At 32.3% G+C, this 21,915-nt stretch overlaps 3 protein-coding genes across 4 annotated transcripts; 2 read left to right on the top strand and 1 right to left on the bottom strand.

The window, feature by feature from the left end:
* Positions 1 to 248: 248 nt before the first annotated feature.
* LOC130805088 (E3 ubiquitin-protein ligase RMA1H1-like) lies at positions 249 to 4,670 on the top strand. Of its 2 annotated transcripts, none has more exons than XM_057669710.1 (2): positions 249 to 472; positions 3,540 to 4,670. In XM_057669710.1, the coding sequence occupies exon 2, from the start codon at positions 3,557 to 3,559 to the stop codon at positions 4,307 to 4,309; it is 753 nt and encodes a 250-aa protein (XP_057525693.1). In that variant the 5' UTR covers positions 249 to 472; positions 3,540 to 3,556; the 3' UTR covers positions 4,310 to 4,670. The 2 variants fall into 2 exon arrangements, with proteins under 2 accessions (XP_057525693.1, XP_057525701.1); XM_057669718.1 differs by having other exon boundaries at positions 285 to 472; positions 3,543 to 4,670.
* Positions 4,671 to 10,504: 5,834 nt separating this feature from the next.
* Positions 10,505 to 13,770, top strand: LOC130805080 (uncharacterized). Its single transcript, XM_057669699.1, has 4 exons — positions 10,505 to 12,199; positions 12,562 to 12,873; positions 13,073 to 13,189; positions 13,282 to 13,770. Exons 1-4 carry the CDS (start codon positions 11,060 to 11,062, stop codon positions 13,351 to 13,353), a joined length of 1,641 nt encoding a protein of 546 aa, XP_057525682.1. The 5' UTR covers positions 10,505 to 11,059; the 3' UTR covers positions 13,354 to 13,770.
* Positions 13,771 to 15,174: 1,404 nt separating this feature from the next.
* On the bottom strand, positions 15,175 to 21,358 carry LOC130805070 (uncharacterized). The gene is made up of 4 exons (XM_057669689.1): positions 21,076 to 21,358; positions 20,838 to 20,996; positions 18,414 to 18,626; positions 15,175 to 17,652 (listed from the first exon to the last, which is right to left on the bottom strand). The coding sequence occupies exons 1-4, from the start codon at positions 21,253 to 21,255 to the stop codon at positions 17,311 to 17,313; spliced, it is 894 nt and encodes a 297-aa protein (XP_057525672.1). The 5' UTR covers positions 21,256 to 21,358; the 3' UTR covers positions 15,175 to 17,310.
* Positions 21,359 to 21,915: the final 557 nt, after the last annotated feature.

Genomic DNA, 21,915 nt, shown 5'->3' with positions numbered 1-21,915 from the left:
GCGGTTATATTTTTTTGTCGCTATCCGCCCATTTTTAAAGCGGGCGAGACCCTCGGATAGGGGTATTTATATTTTTTCATTTAACTTTCTTTTATATAATTTTAATTTTTATTGTCCACACTTTTCCTCCATCATATTTATTACTCTATTCAATAAATTAATATATATACATTATCTAAAAATTACTTTTTTTAATTCCTTAAACATTCATTGTAGAAATTTTATTAAAGAATGGAAGGAGTAGGATTTAGGAATGTACAATGCTTACTAGGACGGAGAGACTATTAAAGAGAAAAGTAAAATTGAAATAGAAGCTTTCCTTTTCTCCGCAATCGCATTATTTCTCTCTTCCTCCCTTGTCACTTTCATTTTTCCTTTTATCTTCTCTGTTACTAAAGCTTAATACTGTATCACTTCTTGCGTTGGAAACCTAAATTTAATTTCCCGATAAGAAAAAGCAATCTCTAAATTGGTACGTCTTTCAACTCTCCATTCTTTTGTTTTCATTACACTATAGCTTTAGTTCTCAGTCTTTGCCGATTCCTTACTTGTTTCTCTTTGATATTTTGTAAGTTTCTTATTGCTTTTTTCAATTACACATTTGAATGATTTAGGAAATGGAATTCGCAATTTGTGGATTTTAATTTGGTTATCATCTGGGAAATTTGTTATATGATAAGCTAGGAAGACCTAATTCTTGGCGACGAATTTTGAATTAGAGTCGATCAACTATGAATTGTTCAAACTTTTTAAGTGTTCGAATCTACCTTTGTTGTGTATTAACGTATATCAGTTATTAATAATCAACTCTTACTTTCAGATTTTGTTTTCATTGTTCAAAATTTTTTAAATTGCTAGGTTCATATTTTTGATTGTTCATTGGTTAATATTGATTACACATTCATTCTGCAATTAATCTCTATGAATTAATGAATATTTATTTTGTCAAGTAGGTTTTATGTTTAACATGTTCCATTGTACGTGACCTAAAAAATTAGAAATTTAATATTAAGAGCTTAAACATACAAATTTTTTAGAAAATTCTCATAATTTTTTAAATTACATGAGCTTAAAGATTTTGTCAATATTTCGAACATCTGGTCATGGACACTTGTCTGGCAGTGGTGGTCATGGAAATTAGGTTTTCTGCTTTTATATGCAATCAACCATTTTGTTTTAGAAAATTATCATGATACCCTGAGATTTAGCACTTTATCAATGGTATCAATGATACGTTACAACCGTAACCTTTTTTAAACTTTTCCATCAAAAATCGTCCAAAGCCGTTAAATTTTTTTCTTTTTCTTTAATTTTTCAATTTAAAACATAAAAGTTAACGGTTTTAAACGATTTTGAAAGAAAAAAGTTAAAAAAAGTTATGGTTATAAAACGCTTAATAATACAAGGATACCAGTGATAATAAAAAAATTTGGGATACCATTGATAAAATGACAAAACTCAGAATTAGCATTAATAATTTTTTTTTCTATATGTTTGGTGGTGGTGGAAAGTTGTGGTGGGGAGGGGCAGCTACATGATGTTATTAGCAAACAATAATAACATTGATGACGGGCTAACCTCCTACATTCATTTAGGTCCCACGATTATGATAGGCAGTTTTACATCTTATCTGCATTATTTTATATATCAATTTGGTGATGGATATTAATTAAGATTGTTAGTAATTATTTAAGAACATCTGAACTTAGTGTTATAGCCTTTATTTGAGGAGGGAGGTGATTTCTTTTCTTTTTTTTTTGCTAAACTAGAAGCACTTACATTGAGCTAATCTGTCTTAAATTATGCTTGACTTAGCAAAGTATATATATACAAATTGAAGTTATCGAATATTTACCTATTTTGAAGTGAAATTATTTGATCATATTCAAAAATTTACCACTATTTTACAAATGTTTACTACAATTGCAAGTCATTCTGAAGTGAATATTACTAGTTACTCCAATATTGAGACATTAAGTGCTCATTGTTTGATTTTTGATGGATGTATTTTATGTTGTTTCCAAATTCGGTGCCGTATTTATCCTAGATCAAGATTAGATACTCTAGGAGGGAATGTACTCTAGTCGTTGGAATTGTTAAGTAGAAGTTTAATGTTTTTTAAGGAGTGGGGCAAAAAGGTACTACTAATAAAAATAGTTATGACACTTGAATATGAAATAGTATTTATCAATTAATAATAGTTTATTTATTATTTCTTATGGGGTAGTGAGAGTAATGTGTAGATGACATGAAAAAATTAGGTAGATGTGTAAATGAGAATAAAGTGTGAATTACGGCTAAAAATAGAATTATACTGATTTCCCAATGACGGACTTGAAAGAAAATCAATTCTCATTAGTGAATAGAGTATGTTTTTGATTCCACATCTTTCCCTGCATTTTTGCTAATTTTGTGTGAGCCTCCCCCTATGCAATCAATAACGAAATTGCAGAATACAACACTCTGGGTTGCATCCAAATCATAATTACGTCGAACGTGGAACGTAGCCACGTTCCGCGATCCGGGAACGTTCGTCCCCAATCACCACGAAACGCGACCCAAATAGCTCAAGGTGACGTTCCGATTTAAAAGACCTTTTAAAAAGGTATTTTGGCCTTTATTTACAAATTAAAGAAAAAAGAAGGTAGAAAAAAAAATCCACTTGGAAAATAATTTGTTAAAGCAAAATAATTATTTTAATTTAATTTTGTTTTCAAATATATATTTTATACATAATGTATCTCGTACCCAATCGTTTCGGAGTCAACTAGGTTGCGTTCCGTGTTTCCGTTCCCGCTCCCCGTTTCAAATCGAATGTATCTCGTAACAATGATCCAAATTTTCTTGTTCTTTACATAATTTTTTCATCTTTAGAGCATTCTCCAATTTTGTTTCGCATTGTGTACATTTTTCGTTTTTACTATAAGAAAATTGAGGATGAAATTTTTCGAAAAGTATTGTTAGATGAATTTTATTTTAGTACTTAATTTTTTAGTATCCAGTGAAGGGGAGCAATAAGCCTTGTGACTTGCTGACTTTACTTTTACGAGGTCCAATCTGAATTGGTCATAATATCAATATCAATTTGTCTAATTGTTAACATTCATCCTTCCCTGTTTTCCGCCCTATTTGATTTAATAATAGTAAGTAGCATTTTTAAATGCTTTTTAAAAGCTTGTCTTCTATTTAAATGCTTTTTAAAAGCTTATCTTGGTTGCTTCTAGTTTTTGGAATGTTCGTACCAATAAAGATATCCAAAATTGTTACTCCTACTACTTGTATTATTTGTTATATCGGATAAGATTTGCGTGGCAGGGCTCACATGTCAAGATATCCAAAATTTAGATTTCTTTTTAAAACTGCCTCAACTTATCTTAAAAATTATCTTCAATCAGTGTGAAAATGATTGTTCATGTGGTGATTAGTTTCATAGTATTATCTATGTACTTGTGACAGCTAAAATGTACTATCAGAGTTGTCTTTTTATTGAACATTTTTGTAGATAATGCTGACATGATAAATTATTCTCAACTACACAGTAGAAGCTCTTTTGCCCATGGAGTTCTTCGAACACTCAGTAAAACAAAGCAAATCTAGTGAAGCAGACATGGAAAAACTGAAATCATCTTCATCATCCGGAGATGCTGGCATGGAAAATAACTCATCTGCTGGTTTTGATTGCAATATCTGCCTAGACCTTGTTAGAGAACCTGTCATAACATTTTGTGGTCACCTCTACTGCTGGCCCTGCATCTATAGGTGGATGCACCAACCCGATAGTTCTTTTGATCGACAGCCTCAGTGTCCTGTTTGCAAAGCTGAAGTCTCACGGAATACTTTGATACCCCTCTATGGTCGAGGGCAGTCTGGAAAACAGTCCGATCACACAGGTAGCATACCGAAACTCTCTGTTCCTAATAGGCCTAGCAGTCCGGGTTGTGGGGTACACACACTTATAACTGCTACATCGACTAGTTCGCATCCTAATCAACTACTCAATTACGGTGGCTACCCTCATCATAACCAAGTACATCCACATTACTCGTTAGACGAGTACTCTCAATCACCAACATTCGCGTTTGCAGGAACCACAACATATAATCCTATGATCAACATCTTTGGTGAGATGATTTATGCTCGAAATTTCGGGAATCAACAAACTACGATTTATGATTGTCCAAACACATACAGCGTTGTGACTATGAATAGTCCAAGGCTGAGACGGCATCTTATGCAGGTAGACAGGTCATTGAGCAGAGTAAGTTTTTTCCTGTTATGCGGCATTATCTTTTGCCTGCTCCTGTTTTGAATCGATTGAACTACAATATTCTCAACATATATCTATCTTATACCTGTAATCCTGTATATATGAAATGAGAATGGGTATCTGACTGCATTTCTTACAGAACACTGTCTAATCAAGAGTACTTGCTATTCATCCACCAGTATATGTTGTATCACAAATTCTTGTATGTGACGGTCTTGCCGTAAGACATGCCTCATATTTAGATTAAATAGTCCAATAATAGAAACTTTTAGTTTATAAGCTTCTTGTTTTGAGGTCATCTCACCATGAGACGGTCTTATACAAGATGGATTGTGTATGTATAATATATGTACTTAATGTATTAGAAAAAGCAAAGTCAATTTAAAATCTTTTGCTTGATTCATCTTAATGTGTACTTTGATGATATCAACTCTTTTAATTGTTACTTTTGTCTAATTATTAAAGATACTAATTAAATATTAGATGGTTCATTTATAATATGTTCATAAATGTTGCAACTGAAAAAGACCAAATTATACGGTGAGCTCAGATATTTGATGTATGCAACTATGCATGCATGTGATTTCATACAGCCGACAGCACCCCTGCTTAAATAGTTGAATTAGACATAGCGTTGCGGTCGTGAATTGGGGTTTATGCTTAGAGAAAAATACTTTATTAATTAGAAATATTCTCTATTTATCTATCTTTAAATTAACAAAATATAATCAACAAAATATCATCAATGCAATATAAATGTCTCGTTTATTTTCTCGTGTTACTTAATTTTGTTGCAAATTTATTTAAACAGAGGAAGTACAATCATCCATTAAAATATTAGAACAATGTTTGAAAAAAGGGAACATTAGTAATCAAATTTTTTTCTTGCTAAATAATGAACCAAGCATTAGCAAATAGCAATGGAGTATTTGGTAATTGATTTTTTTTATTTGACTTTTGACTTTATTGTTTTTTAGTCAGTTAAACAGTTAAAATATGTGTTTGGTTAATGGCTTAATTAATGGATTTTTGGCCAAAACAGAAAAGCTATAACACTAACAAATTGATGAAAATAGCATAGATATAATCCCTAACAAATAGATGTTGGTTTAGATGCTGGTTAATGGTTATTAGTTGTTGACTTTTTTTTTATTGTTTTCCAATAATTTAATTCTTAAAGTTTTTTTTCAAGTTTGTGATTACTCCCAATTTTGCTTCAGATTTCTATCATCACTTTATACTTTATTTGTTTTTATTTGTTCTCTTCATTTGTCCCAAAAAAAATTTACAAAGTTTTTTCAATTATGAATTTTTCAATTTGAGATATTTTTAAAGACAACAACAATTTTATTTGTCTAACACATTTTACTAAAGATCATATATTTATATTTGGACCTTAAAAATTACTTTTCTACTGTTCTTTCATATTAATAGTACTATTGTCCTATTACTACTTTTTTCTTTTTTTACTAAAATTTTACTCATTTTTATAATTTCAAGTAACATTAATTACTTATTTAATAATGATTTTTGATAGAATCTTATCCTTCATGAGTACTTTCCTTGATTTCTTTCATATTTCAAATGGGAATAATAAAAAAATTAGAAGTATTGCTCAAGTTCAATTAATTTAGTGATTATAATTATTCGTTTCCAAAATAGAGTTATATACAGGTGAAATTTCTCTATTTCAATATCCATGTATTTTTTATTTTGTTCAAAAATTGTAATTTCAATTAATTTAACTTTATGATTTGCTTCACTTCTTGTTGTAAGGTTGCATTATTGTGTTCTTGTTACAAATTAGTAACCTTTTAAATAATTTGGTTTGCTTAAATTGGATTTGACATTGAGTCTCCTGATAAAATTGGTGTACCATAAAATACGTGTATAGATTAATTAAATACTCTCTTCAATTTAGAACAATATTGTCTCATTTGATTTTTTTACACTATTTATCAATAGGGCTGTTTCTGACTATAAGCAAGGTAGGCATTTGCCTAGGGCCTAGAGTTAAAAGAACCTTAAAATTAGAAAATGAAAGGAAGTACACACTTAAAAATTTGCAATTTATGAGTATTTTAATGCTAATTATAACATATAGGGTCCATTTTTGTTATTTTTCCAAACACCCGTTTAAATTCAGAATCGACCACTCATAGAGAGTGCCCACTTCTTTCAGTTTGCCTATGGCCCATACATTATCAGAAATGACACTGTTCATCAATCACTCTTAATTTGTACTCCTATTTAATCAAGTGAAATCTTATTTGATTCGTCTCAATGTAAATTTTTTTAAAAATTTTAAATTTTTATAATTTTTAATTATGAAAATTAGAAATATTTAATATTAAATTAGTGCATTGAATATAGTGTAAAATCAAATGGACCATTGCGTGAATTCAAGGGAGTATATTAACAATAATAATAGAAGTACAACACAACAATCATATCATACAATATTATAAAAGAATGGGAAAATTCTACATGACGATTTTATAGAGTTTTGCATTAGTTATGATTTTAAGTATTAAAGGTAAGTTTTTAAAAAGATTTTTATTAGAACAAATCATACAATCATACAACAGCTAGTCTCTTGAGAGACCGTCTCTTTAAGAGATGTATCTCAAGCCCAGCCCACTAAAGATGTATCTCAAGATTTATTCATATTCTTGGGTATGTTGGTTCGACACTGCTTTACACCCCAAAAAAAGCGAGCGGCGTCTGAGTTAAACTTGAAGGTAGAAGTCTTCTTTTGTTTCTAGGTGGTGAAGTAAGACCAAGCTCATGGGCTTATTATCCTTAGTCGGAACAAGTTGATAGGATTTCTTTTTGGTGTCCATGTTCCCCGTGTGTGCGGCATGGGGACGTAAAAAGGAAAGAGAAGGATGGGGTTTCCTCGCTTTTGGCATAGTGGGCCTCCTACTGGAGGCCCGCATGACAGGCAATTAGCTCAGTGTTAGAGCGCGCCTCTGATAATTGCGTCGTTGTGCCTGCACTGTGAGGGCTCTCAACCACATGCATAGTTCAATGTGCCCATCAACGCCTGACCTTGAGATGTAGATCATCTAAGGCACATTAGCATGGCGTGCTCCTTCTATTCGAACTGGGTTTTGAAACCAAACTTCTCCTCAGGAGGATAAATAGGGCGATTCAGGTGAGATGTAATGTAGATCCAACTTTCGATTCACTCGTGCGATCCAAACAGTTCAGGGAGGACCACTACGGCTCCTCTCTTCTTGAGAATCCATACATCCCTTATTAGTGTATGGACAACCATCTCTCGAGCACATGCATAGGTTCGACCTCAATGGAAATGGAGCACCTAACTACGCATTTTCACAAACAAAAAACCACAAAACTACGAGATTACCCCTTTCATTCGTGACGAATTTTGTTTTGCTTCATTAAAAAAAAATTATCAATTTTTGTTCACCTTTTTTTTGATTTTATGGGGCTTATAAGCCCAATAAAATTCCCTAAGTCATATATCCCCTAATTCCTCGGGCCATAACAATCCAAGGAGTTATCCATTTAATTAATTATCCTAGAAAATCCATTTTAATCATCCAGATTCTCTATACAACCCATTGATTATTGTTTGACAACAACGTCTTATATATGTAAAAGGGGTTAATATTTTAGGTCCAAGGTACTAATACTAATTGAGCCTCATTGTTTAGTCAAGCCTAAGTCAAAGATATTAAATAAAACATTCAAGTCCAATTTCAGATTACATATTAGTCAATTTCATCAATTATCAGTTCGTAAAGCAGATTCGATTAGCTTTAATATCAATACGAAGCCAAAACTAAAATATCAGAAACATTAATGAAGTAAGTTTTACCAAGTTCTATCTAGACAACTCTATTTTCATATTCATATTCAACCTCCATCTGACTTAAACATCAAAGAACTCTATTTTTCGAGTGTTGCCCTCGAATTAATAACTTTTATTCGTTTTGTAGGTTTATTTGAAGGTGTTCAACCTCCTTCTACCATCTTCAACCATGTTCAGCCACATTCAACCTCAAAGAATTGGATTGGGCAACCTTTTATTTGGATATGTGGACATTTTCACGTGGACAAATAATAGACATTGATCTTCACTCACTTAATATAAATTTTAACTAAGTTTCACTCGAAACAGAGTTGATAGAGTTTTGTCTGTAGTACGTTTTAGTTATGCATTGGTCTTGTATTTTGTATCTTTTTGATATTTTTTATGTCTTATAACACAATTTAATTAGCTCTGCAATCTAATCTTTTATGTTCAAGTTATACTTATGCTCTGAGTTAAAGTGATCATTAATTGAATTTTTTTTTCTTTTTCCATTCTATTTGATCATGATCCCTTCTTGAGAGAAAAAATTTCAGCCCTATTAGAAGAAGACAATTTAATAGAGGAAAGAGAAGCACAAATGCTATCTCCTCACTCTAATAGAAAACCTTCTTCAAAGGTTTTTTTTTTTTTTTTTTTTTTTTTTTTTTTTTTTTCCTTAGATTTATCCATTTAAATATTAGTCACTATTTTTTGAAACCCATTACCCCTTAAATAGCGTATAATATTTTAAAAACTCATAACCCTCATAATTATTGAGATTATTAGCAATTCAATCTTACAGAACAACCGACAACGTTAGCACTTAGTGGCTACTTATAAATTTGTTGATTAGCGTTTCTATTTGCTTCATTAAAATTGATCCTACTTGAATTAAATATTGTAAAAGGAATAATTACCAATAAGAATTCATATTTTTCACGAATTCTCTACAATAATCTTAACTTTAGACTAATTATGAATAATATAAACTTTAAAATATGTTTTGCTCAAAACATAACCCATAGGCTCGGTCCTATACAGTGCAACCTGTATACAGGCACATGGACCACCCACAAATTATAGAAAATCCAAAACAGCTTTATAAAACCCATATATATTAAAAACCCATATATTTAATTGAAAGAGTGTCACAGTATTTTATGGTCTTTTTTTGATTAATCTCCATTGTTAAAGAGTTTTGAATGTTAATTGATAATTTTTCATTGCATTTAATTTACTGTTGAATATCTTGTTTTTATTTTACTCATATTTTGTGAGTGATCTTTAATTTATATTGAGATAGATATGCTAAAATATCTTTATTTAAACACTCTTATTAGTGATTTTGCATCAAGAAATGTTTATAGGAGAATATCGATTTTTTATGAACATCTTGTAGTTAGGAACCCATAATAAATTTTTCGTCCAGGGCCTCGAAAAACTCTGGGCCAACCCTGATAACACAAACACCCCCCTATTGTGCCAGCACCCCAGCCCCTTCCTCTATTGTGTCCACCGCCCCAGTCCCCTTCCCCATCTCAGCCCCTCACCCACGGTGCCTACCACCTCCAAGTCCTTCTCTTGAAAATGGCTTCCTCTTTCTCATAAATTGTGGGAAGCTTTTTTTGGCTGAACATGATAATGAAAAAGATAGAAGTTAAAGATGTGAAATTGGAAGAGAAAGGCATGTTTTGAGAAAAATGATGAAACGATGAATATTTTGGTTGAAGTTGAATCAAATTTTGAATATGTATTGTGATCTGTTGGAGAAGAAAAGCAAAACCAAGATACTATGCTTTGTAGAGAAGAACAAAATCAAGAGTAGAAACTATGGGAAAGGGAGGGGTTAGGTGAGATACGATCTTATAACATTGTTTAAAAAAAATGATAATTGCTCGAACTGAAGTAAAATTTATTTTTTCAAATATATTAGATTTTAATGAGGAATAAAGAAATATGAATATTCTTTGAAAAAGGGAATGTTATATATAATATGATATATCTATATTATAAACTAATAACCAAATATATAAATAAACAATAATAAGATATGTCTATGAATAACAACTTATTGTTAATTTTGTAATTTATGATAAATTGTATTTTCCTATCTCTTTAATTTTGTTACATTTAGAAAATTAAAGTAAAAACTTTTAATGTATTGTGTAGCAAAATCATAAAGACATAAAGAGTAGTGCAAAAACACTTGGTATTTTTGCTATAAATACCTCTTTGGAATAAAAGATACGACAGAAACATAAAATCTAATCATAATATTTAATCTATTGTTATTTTGCTATATTAAAGGTTAGAAAATCAAATTTAATTTCAATTGCAATAAATAACACATTTTTTAGACAAAGTTTTAAATTTGATTATGATCTATTTATTCCCTATCTTAAAAAAAATTGAATAGAAAAAAAATGGAATAATTTTCCGCATCAAAAAAAAAAACAAAAAATGGAATGTTGTCCACACCGCTACGGCATGAGTCACGACAGTTTACGGAAGTAAAAAGTATTGCCGTATTTCACTCGAACAAAAACTCGCGCATAATTTTGTTTCTTTGATCAATCATACTCAAAACTCAAAGGTTGTTTGGGAATCAGTAATCTTCAACTTTTCAATAATTTCTGAATTTCATACGTTGACAGAGAAAATGGAGATGGTGATTCATCGATTTTTCTCCTTTGCTGTTTCTCTCTTCCATGCCGATATTTTTTTCGATCTTCTCCCAGCTCGACCGTCTCCCATAAATTCCATACCTACCAATCCTCCAAGCTGTAAGTTTAGACGATTTTAAGATTGCTGTTTAAATTTGGTTGAATTTCTGTAAATTATCATCATTACTGTCTTGTATTTTGAATTTGGGATTATGTTCGCGAAATTAGGTTTTACTTTGTTATTGTAAATTCTAAGGTTTTCAATTTGTGGATTTTCGATTTTTGACTTGAAGTTCTATTGAAGTAATGTTGGAAAGGGAATTAGGGTTTCTGAAACCTAGTGTGCCCAGTTTAAAAGAACAGCTGGCTAGAAAAACATTAAGGAATGTTAGATCTCAAGGTCATACATATGTCGATTTGAGAGAAGATGGCAAACGCTATATTTTCTTTTGTACCTTGTGTTTGGCTCCTTGCTATAGTGATGTTGTATTGCTTGACCATTTGAGAGGAAGCCTTCATAAGGAGAGACTTTCTGCTGCTAAGGCTACATTGATAGGAGATAATCCATGGCCTTTTAATGATGGTGTTCTTTTCTTTGATAACACCTGTGACGAAGAGGAGAAAGTTGTGCATTTTAAAGGCAATGGGAAACTTAACTCAATGGATGATCATCAATATGCTGATAATCTCGCTATGGTTGTTCATAATGGTTCGTCGAAAAAGGGTGTTAATGGATTTGTAAATGGGAATGAAGAGAGCATAGACCATTGTTTTGGAGATGATGAAGATGATGCTAATGATGAGGAGAGTATTGAGTTAGTGATTCCGGGAGTTATTGGCAAAGATGATGTTTCTGACCTGCGTGTGAGACTTATGGGATATGGGCAGGTTTCTGCAAGGTTATTGGAAAGAGATGGGGTTCAAACGGGTATGCAGAGAATTTGGTGTGAATGGTTGGGGAAGAATGGTAGTGCAAAAAATGAGGTTGATTTTAGTCTGCCCTCACATGACTTTGCTATTGTAACTTTTTCTTACTTTTATGACCTGGGAAAGCAGGGGTTGTTTGATGAGATTAAGACGCTATTGCTTACTGGAGAAGATGCTACTAATGGTGATGGCTCTACTAAGAGGAGAAAGAAATCATTTTCTGATTCAGAAGATGCTAGTGGGATGTCGAGTTATCAGTGCGATTCGTCTGGGGATGATTCTCGGGGTTCAACTTCAGCAAATTCAGCTTTACTTTTGCATCGCTATGATGATCATCTTCTACATTCTAGAGTCATCTCTAACAAGACTTTAAGACGAGAATGGAGGAGGCAGCAACGTGTAGCATCTGAAAAAATGTGTGACATCTGTCAACACAAGATGCTGCCAGGAAAAGATGTTGCTACTTTGCTGAATCTTAAAACTGGAAAGCTGGCTTGTTCAAGCAGAAATGTCCACGGGGTAAGCTTATTTCTTTTGTTTGTTATGTCTTGATTTGTTTTTATCTACCGGAAGGAAGGCTTCATTGCATTCTGATCTCTGAGTCTTCCCTAGATTTTGAGTTGACTATTATTTTGCATGATTCCTTGGTTCTTTTTTGAGTAGAAAACTTCGTTAAGGTTTATAATTGTTCGAGACAAGGTTTTGTGTTCTAAGCAGCTGCTGCCAAACAATCATGAGCAGCAGAACTTTGGAGCCTTGACGTAGTTGTTTGTTTGGATTGCAAAAAAACTCCAAATTTAGTACATATGTTGTGAATGTTGGAAAACTTATCTCGAGAAGCTAACTGATCACTACATTGACCCAATAATACGTTTTTGTAGGCATTCCATGTGTTCCATACTTCTTGCCTCATGCATTGGGTATTACTATGTGAGTTTGAGATGTTTATGAAGCCGCCATTGCAAACGAAAGTGAGACGGAGATCCAGAAGGAGGACAAAGTCTAAGGTCAATCAACTGGGGAAGGACTGCAAATCAGATATGAATGTCATTAAGCGCAAACAAAGATGGAAGGAAAATGAGGAATTAACCTTACGTGACCAAATATGCTCGGTGTTCTGCCCAGACTGTCAGGGTACTGGTTTGCATCTTGAAGGAGATGAATTGGAAAAACCAACTGTTTCTCTTTCAGAGGTTCGTTGTCTAGATATTTTACACCTGAATTGCTTCATGTGTTTACATTTCTTTCTTTTTCTACATTATCTCTATTTCCTGAGGGTTGCTTTCAGCGTTTTATCTTCTTCAATCCAGGGAACTTTGATTATGTGATTCTACCGCCCATTGAGGCACTTTTTAAGATTTTGTTGATTTTTAAGTGTGCTTTATCTGTCAGATGTTCAAATACAAGATTAAAGCAATTAGTGCCCATAGAGCATGGATGAAATGTCCAGAAGAACTGGAGAATTGCTCAACTGGATTTGCGTTTCCTGTCATGGCTGATGATGCTGAGGTATTGAATTTGAGGACATTAATTTTAATTGAATCCTCTATTGAGAACAGGCTATAAGGACTAATACGGGCTATGAAATTATTGATTGTCAGGGAAAGGTGATGAAAATGAAGTTCCTACATTTCTACAGGGCAGAAGATGAGAGCTTGTGTAAGCGTTCTTGAAAGTTGCATGCTTTGGCATTACTAGGAATGAATTCAATTAGTGATGGTACTAAACTGCTACTCACAAACTAAGAACACCAGTAATAAAATTGATTTCCAGTGAACTTAGTTTCATATCATGCTTTTGTATATTGAACATTTAGTAGGATTGTAAAGGGTTAGCGCTTTGATATCTTAGATTGATGTAAAAAAATATAGCTGTTGATTTCTGTAAATCAAACTTTGGAGTAACAGATTAACTTGTGAAACAAACTGACCATAATATCCACAAAAATTGTTTTTATATATAAATGAATTACTCTGCTATATTGATGTACCTAAGTGGCAATGACAAGCATCTTCTCAAATTATGTTCAAGAATTTTTTTCTCAAAGTTCGCGCAAATAAACCCTAATGCCTCTTAGACTAAATAGTTCACATAGGAATTTTCTCATCCGAGCCAATGTTAGTGGTTCTAATTAGGGTGTTTAAAATTGGATATCTTATAGATTTGAATTCAAAAGTTTGGATATTCGGTTAGTGAAAATCATAATTTGATTTCGATTTAAATAGATTAATTATGCGAAAATTGAAATTGTAATTTACTTTTGATCGGATATCAAATATTCGTATTTATTCATTTATTTTAAATAAATCTTTATCAATATATTCAAATGTTTGTGCTTACATTTAAATATTTAAGCATAATTTAATTAAATCTTTCTTGTTTTTTATGGTTTGAAAAAAAAGTTATTTTGACAAAATGGTTTGATGTGATTAAATTAATTAACAGTAAGAGACAACCTTATGCAATTTACTTTTAGGAATTTTACGTTTTAGAGCTTTTATTTAAAAATCTTTTCGTTTAAGTGTGCATGACAATATTGCTTTAGCGTTCCATCATGCCCATGCATTAAATGCAAAATACTTTGAGCTTTTATTAAAAAAAATAAGCATTTTAATTAAAAAATTTCCAATATAAGGATGTGGGAAATGTTATTTCCAAATTAAGTGTCTCAGCATTTAAATTTGTGGTCAAATTTTATTCAATGTTATTAACAACGAACTATAGTAGATCAATTTTAAAAAGTTGAAAAACTCATAAAGTCTTTTGTTTGCTGTTAGTTACTAACAGTGAACATAAAAGAGTACTGGTCAAATACATCAACTCCCTATTCGTTGTTATTAACAACAAACAACGAGTTGACTTTGTTTGACCAACATTCGTTTGTTTATTTTTAGTAACAGCAAACAATAAGTTCACTTATTTTTTTTTTGACTTTGTGAGTGATACTACTTGTCGTTAGTTAGTTCTTTGTTACTAATGACGAATAAGTGTTCTAACAATAGTTCATAATGCTTGCCTTCAACCATCCACAATCTCATTCTATAAAAATCTAAGGTGATGCAAGTTTAGTTAAGGTATATCGCTCTAGTTTCTTAATTTGAATTAATTATCTATAGTACATTTTTAATTTCATTATTTAATATATTTTAATTATTTGAATTAATTATCTATAGTACATTTTAAATTTTATTATTTAATATATTTTAATTATTTGATGATCTTTTGATTGAGTTGATATTTAATTTAATTATTAGTGGTGATAATCTTTATGTTTAGATATCAAATTTTGATATTGTTCAAGTGAAGTGTTGTTGTGTCATTGTGGTTAAAAATTGAATATGATGGAAACTAAAGCATCTTTGATCCAGCTTGTTATTTTGCTACATCTTCAGTCTAAGATGATGAAGAATCATGTTGAGAAAGAAAATCTTCGAGGCGAGTTAAAAATCTCAAAAAAGCAATTGGATGAAATTTTTATTACACACAGGACACAGCAGTGAAGAAACATGAGGAAATTTAAAATGTAATTGATGAATAAAATGCTATGTATTATGATTTCATTTTATAAATGAATGTTAGTAGTTCGAAACTATTGTTGTACACAAATTTTTGTTAGATCTTTGAGACCTTTTCTAATTAGGTAGGCCCAAAAAGGAAAGTATAGAGTAAGTTCTTCGGTAGGCATTAAGAATAATGTAAGTAGACATTTAGAATATTTTAAGTAGTTAAGTACTTACTCGGTGGGCATTAAGTATATTGTAAGTAGACATTAAAGACACTGTAAGTAGGCATTAAGAATATGATAAGTAGGCTAGTAGACTAAGTTTTTCGGTAGGCATTAAGAATATTTTAAGTAGGCATTTTGAGTACTTTTTCGATAGGCATTAAATATATTGTATGTAAGCATTAAGGATAATATAAGTAGGCATTAATAATACAATAAGTGGACAATAAGGTTTAATAGGTTGGGCTTCAAAGACGTCTCTCAAAGAGACGGTCTCTCAAGAGACCGGCTGCTTGTTATATAGTAATGGAGTAGTAGTCGAATTTTCAACATTTCCCTATATTTCATTAATTTTGATTTGATGAATTTTCTACAAATCAACTTTCCAAGCTAAGTTAAGGAGTCATCGACTCATATATTACTTTTTGCATGTGGAAAGATACCCTTATTACCAAGAACCAAGACCATGCAGCTATGCATTCTTTTTCGACCAATGCAAAGAGAAGTCGAAAGATACCCTTACTACCATCTTGAGCAATTGCAGTTAAGAGCGCGTGATGACTTACCATAAAAATGCGTACCGTCAATGGCAATAATATGTTTGCCGACTTGAACCCGTTAATGGAAGGTTTAAAGGGCTAAAACACATGTTGGAGGGTTATTTGGTTGCTGCGAACATACACACCCTTATCCTTGTCTTCCTTAAAAAATCACTCAACAATTTTCGCGTGGTTTGCATGTCGTATTGCTTTCGAAAAGCGTGGAGACTGTCATAGATGATAGATGGAAACAACGACTTGGTGCTTAGCACACCACACCCGTTTATAGGTGACATCTATACCAAATTAATCTTTCACCATCAGACATAGCGTCTAATGCCTCATCATCATCAATGAGATATGCTAAGAATTGTCCATTCATCCATGATCCCATATTCAAAACTCAAATTCACACTAATAATTGTAGAGTCAACCCAATTCGTGAGCATATATGAAGTCCTAATTCATCCAAAGTCATACTTAAATTGCATACAAATATTTTACGTTTACCACCATCCAAATTACTTGTTTGAATTACTTTATTCCAAAAACATGACATAGTCACACGAAAAGATCACGACTTTTTCTAAAAAAAAAAAAAACACATCACTTCCAAACCTTTATCAGCTTTATGTAATGAACCAAATATAACAGATACAAGTACATATATTATCACCATCAAATTCAAGTTATATATATATATATATATATATATATATATATTAGCTTTAATATATCCCTCAAAAATCTAATATAATTTCTCTCTCTTAAAATAAAAAAATCTAAACTAGACTAACAAAATAACGAAGGGAATATGTAATATTCTTTTAATCAATACATTACATACAATATTTCAAAAGATACTCTTTACATTCTTTATATCATACTGCATTACTTTTAGAAAGAGAATACATCATATTATCCCATTGCAAAAATAGAAATATACTCAATAAAGACTCTTTATATGATAATTATCTACAATAACATTATACAAACAAAAAGTTATTAGGACTAAAACGTAAAAGTTGGACAAAAGGTTTATATTTGGCGAACCTCAATTTTGTTATGCCCTAAGCATGATTAATGCATCAAATTTTAAGGGTTGAACAAAACAAATATATCCATACATCATGAGCGATAAAAGTCAAAACTCATAAATTCAAAATTTAACCAAAAGTAACATTTTTAATAGTTATTTCATCTGTCCTTTTGAATTTACTAAAATACTCTTAAAAAGCACACTTTAAAATTTAAGTTGTAATATATGCAAAGGGACAGACGGAGTAATATCTCAATGATACTTGTTTATAATTTGTTCTGGGAAAAATATATTTGCAACTAATGGAAATTCAAAATCTTCTCATAAATCAGGCCAAGACAGTTATTAGGAGAGTCAAAGCATTATACATAGAGTGCAAAAGGATGGAAGATCTCAAGTCTCCAGTCCAACAATAAGAGCAACCAAGCACCATTCCTACTATAAGTAGTTGAATGAAATTCTGACCTGAAAGGTGAGCTGCACTGAAGATGAGTGAACTTATCATTACCGCCTGATACCATTTCATACTGAGCGCTAGAGAGGTCAATAAAAATCTTCTATATATGATCTCCTCCAGCAGAGGAGCGATGAGGCAATACACAAGTGCACATGCAGTCTGCGCCACACTGCCACTCAACAAAATTTCCTTCACTGTTTGATTGCTCGACCCCTGAATGGATCAGAATCAAATATTATTAATGGCTAAATACAGCCGTACAGTCTTACAGAAACGAAAAGGGACATTATCCAACCAAAAGGGCCAGAAACTAGCTGTTCAGCAGGCTTATGATGAAAATACACATCTATGTAATTTTTTGATTCTACACTAGAAGCTTGATTTCAAATGAATATCTGACCGAATCTTGATTCGGGTACACTCAATGCCTAAATTGTTGTCATTCACCAATGGAAATTCCAGTCTTGTTATGGTAGTACCTTTTGAGAACTGAAATTTTAGGGGAGGCGTAGAACTTAGAGTACGGGCTTTGTACTCTTCATCCTTTTTCCATGAAACAAATAAACTCTCAACTCATGACCTCATTGATATACCGTATACACAACTATCTAAGTGTACTTCAAGACTGGTAATATGCTGGGATGATAACACAAAGGATTAGGATAAATTATTTGAGTAGCAAGGAAATTACAGAGAAATCATGACTCAAAAGTCAAAAGGATCAAGACCATCAATATACTGGTTATATAATCATTTTATCGATTAAAATTTAAACTTCTGGACATTCTAGTCAATTCTAATCTCAGGAAGAAGATCTAGAGTTCAAAGTTCAGGATACATTTTCCAACTTCTTGGGATTTAGACTCCTAACAACTTATTGCGAGCATCAATACTAGGTAATATAAAGTTATTCATCTTCTCCACGTTTGTTTGACGAGTACAAAAGGCAAATAAGATAATTTTATCAAACCAACCTTCGTGCCATCTAATTGGTCAGCGAGAAATGATGTAAAGAACATCACCAGAACTAGGAATACAAAGCCCAGAAAAGCACCAAACATCCAGTTTCGCTCATTTTGCATTTTTCCTAGTTGAAGGAAGTTGACTGGCTTGTGTTTTGCGGTGAACTGCAGAAGCAACAGAGCACAAAACAGCTCCAGAGTTTCAATCATAAGTATCATCACTGCCTGCACAGTAATATGGGAAGAAAAATGACTACAAAAAAGGAAATTCAAACAATTCTATTAGGAAAGTGGGTGACTTTAGTTCACCAAGTATTAGCACATAATAAATTGATTAAACAAGTTTTGTTAGGATTTTAAAGAAGGACCCAAATGGTGATTTGGGATTGATTGAGGGAGAATAATCTCAGTACACTCAAATATGCAATGATTGGATGATGAAAACATGGAGTATAAGGCCTACAATCATACTAGATCAAGAGTAGTAAGGTTAGAGGAACAAATAAGGACCAAGCCCTAAATTGCCCTATATATACTCCTACACACCTAGGTCATTTAGTGTGCCAAAAGTCTTAATATCATTAGCCTGCTTTCTAGTATATTACTCCCTAAAATTAGTCTATCTTCCCTAAATACTTCTCCATTGTAAATACTATCAAGATTGTAGCTTTTTTCCTTTAATCTCATATTTGAATACAACTCTAGTTAGAATGGTGGATGTAGCCTAAATTTGGTAAACCACCGTAAAATATTTGTGTTATTGTTGTTAATGCTTCATTCATCATCATCCATTTGCACATTTGGTTTAGTTCATCGATTGCACCACATACTAGTATACTACCCTTTTTCTCAACTATCCTAACTTGTATTTGTGAGCTTCCTTTCAATTTCTATCAGAGAAAAGGTTATATAAGGTTATTTGAGGTGTTATTGGTGGTTATTTGATCAAAATGTCAACAAAGAAGCTAGAGATTGAGTTGTTTGATAGGAACTCAAATGTCAATTTCTAGCAAATGAAGATGAAGGAAATCTTGATTTAAATAGGAGGATGCTAAAGCTTTATCCTCCATAACTTTGTCTTCAATGAAGTTATAAGGGAAGTGATAAAGGAGGTCACTTCAATGGGGATACAAGAAAAGAGGGAATCACTTTACATGGCCAAGAGTGTTACCAATAGATTGCTCTAGAAGAGTCGTTTGTATGACCTCTAATTGCAAGAAGGTAAGCCGTAAGCCTATAAAACCACATCTTGATAAATTTCATCTATAGTTTTGGATTTGTAAAATATTAAGGTTTCTATTAAGAATGAAGACTTGGCCATACTCTTGTTATGTTTACTACCCTTCTTACAAGTATTTTAGAAACCTTGTGTAGAGAGGATGTTACAAAGGTTTTGACATAAAAAGATTTTATTGATTCTCAATTTGCACAAAACATGTCCATTGAATCCAATGAAGCTATGTTTGGTAAATAGTCAAAGTGGGAACAAAAAAAACATGACTTGCATCTATTGTAGGAAGAAAGTTCATCTTAAAATAGGATTTTTGAAAGTTTTAAGCCATGTGATCCGATGAGTGCAAGTCCAAAGGAGCTAGTTCAAACGAAGCTAACTATGTTGGACAGATCCAGATTTGATGGATTGGTGATGATCATTTTGATCAAATGCATAATTTTGAGATTCTTGCTAAACAAAGTACACAATAGCCAAAATATAGAATAAATTAACTTCCAGTTACAAAATCCACTAAGCCAAACAAATCCCTGATAAACTCAAGACTTAGCGTTTTCAACTTCAAAAGGACTCATCTGTAACCCTTCTCTAGTCCCATACTCAATTGAACGATGCTAACAGCTCTCATGGTTGCATTATATCCATTAATGAGGAAATTGACATTTTAGAAGATAATAATACATGGAATATCAGAATTGGAAGTTGGGAACGAAGGGTACAAGTTTAATATGAGTGCATAAAACTAAGATTGTGCTTGATCGAAAGGTTGAGAGGCAAAGGCTAGGCTGATAACCATTGGATATTAACAATAGCTGGTAAGGATCACAAAGATATTAAAAAAATGAGATCATACCAATACCAAATCTAGAATTGTCTAATTGAGGCAAATCACAAAATGAGGTATTCATAATAACTAACACCAATGAGTCGTAACTTGTAAAGAGTTATTAAAAGAGGCATACAGCTTTAGTTTCTAGCATCAAATGTCATTCCCTTAATTACATATGTATCAAATTAGGCATTTCGAGAAGCATAGAGCAGACAACTATTTGACAGGGAACAAAAACATCAGAATATATCAATTCAGTTGATCACCACACCCTTAAAAGTAGAAACTTTGCTCACTAATCAATATCACATTCATTCAATAACAGAAAAAAAAAAAAAAAAAAAAAAACAGAAGGAAACGAGTAAAATGTTATTGCCTTGAATTGAGGCTGAAGTTCAGGCTGATGCAATAAGTGAGCGACGATGGACAATCCACCAAAACTTAAAGGTATATGCAAACTGAAAAAATACAAACCCATGGTGCTCCATATACTCCCAATTTCCCATGGCGGATCCGATTCCAGCAACGAGAAACCCTATTTTGAAATCCACAAATCGCCCTTGAAATCATCGCACAAATTTGAAATTGAACAATAATTATTACAGTTGGTGTACCTTCTCTGCCGTTTGCTTATCTTCTTCAATGCTTCTGCAGCAGAAATTAAAGCAGATTTTGCGTTTGAAATGGATGGAGGCTGACTTCTGAAGAGCCAAATTGGGAATGGTATACGTGAAAAGTTGAATTTTGGTACCAATTTTGATGGGTAAACTATGCGTTGCGCATATTATTACCATTTTTGTATTGAGTACTTTCTGATACACATAATGTGGATGTCAAAGGGTGCTAAGATCCATGATCATGTTGCCGATGTCTCGGATGATAAAATGGGTGGGCAAGTATAAGAGCATGAACATTGGATTATATCCTCTTTACAATTATCTCTTTTTTTTACACATTCTTTTTCCTATTACCGAATTTAATAATTGTAATTTGTTTAAGAGAAAATTATAATAAACTACCTATTTTATACCTTTTTTTGCAAAAAACTACCTTATCTAAAATTTTTTGCAAAAAACTACTTTATATAATACATTTCTTTGCAAAACACTACTTTATAACGGTTTTTACCGTTTGACCGTTTAAGTTAATCGTTGACTGTCACGTGACAGTCACGTGACCTTATAAACCTTTGCTTCTTCTCCATTTCAGCCTCTTCCAGACATTTGCTCCTCCTTCATTCGAAAAACCCTCAATCTACAGACTGAAGCAACCTTGTTAGCAGCTGTACGCCCTTGTGTTTTCTCCTCAACCCACTAATTGGCAGGTAAACCAAGTGATAAAGCTTGTTACTTTATAGACCCAAATTGTGCTCGCCCTGAGACTACTGAACTATATGTAGTGCTTTCCTTGTATATGCTATTTGATTTGAATAGTTGTCATTTAGCTCTTATGAT

This window comes from Amaranthus tricolor, chromosome 1, assembly GCF_026212465.1.
Source record: "Amaranthus tricolor cultivar Red isolate AtriRed21 chromosome 1, ASM2621246v1, whole genome shotgun sequence".
Taxonomy (NCBI): Eukaryota; Viridiplantae; Streptophyta; class Magnoliopsida; order Caryophyllales; family Amaranthaceae; genus Amaranthus; species Amaranthus tricolor.
The sequence above is the reverse complement of the archived record's forward strand: the minus strand, read 5'-3'. Positions and strand labels throughout refer to the sequence as shown.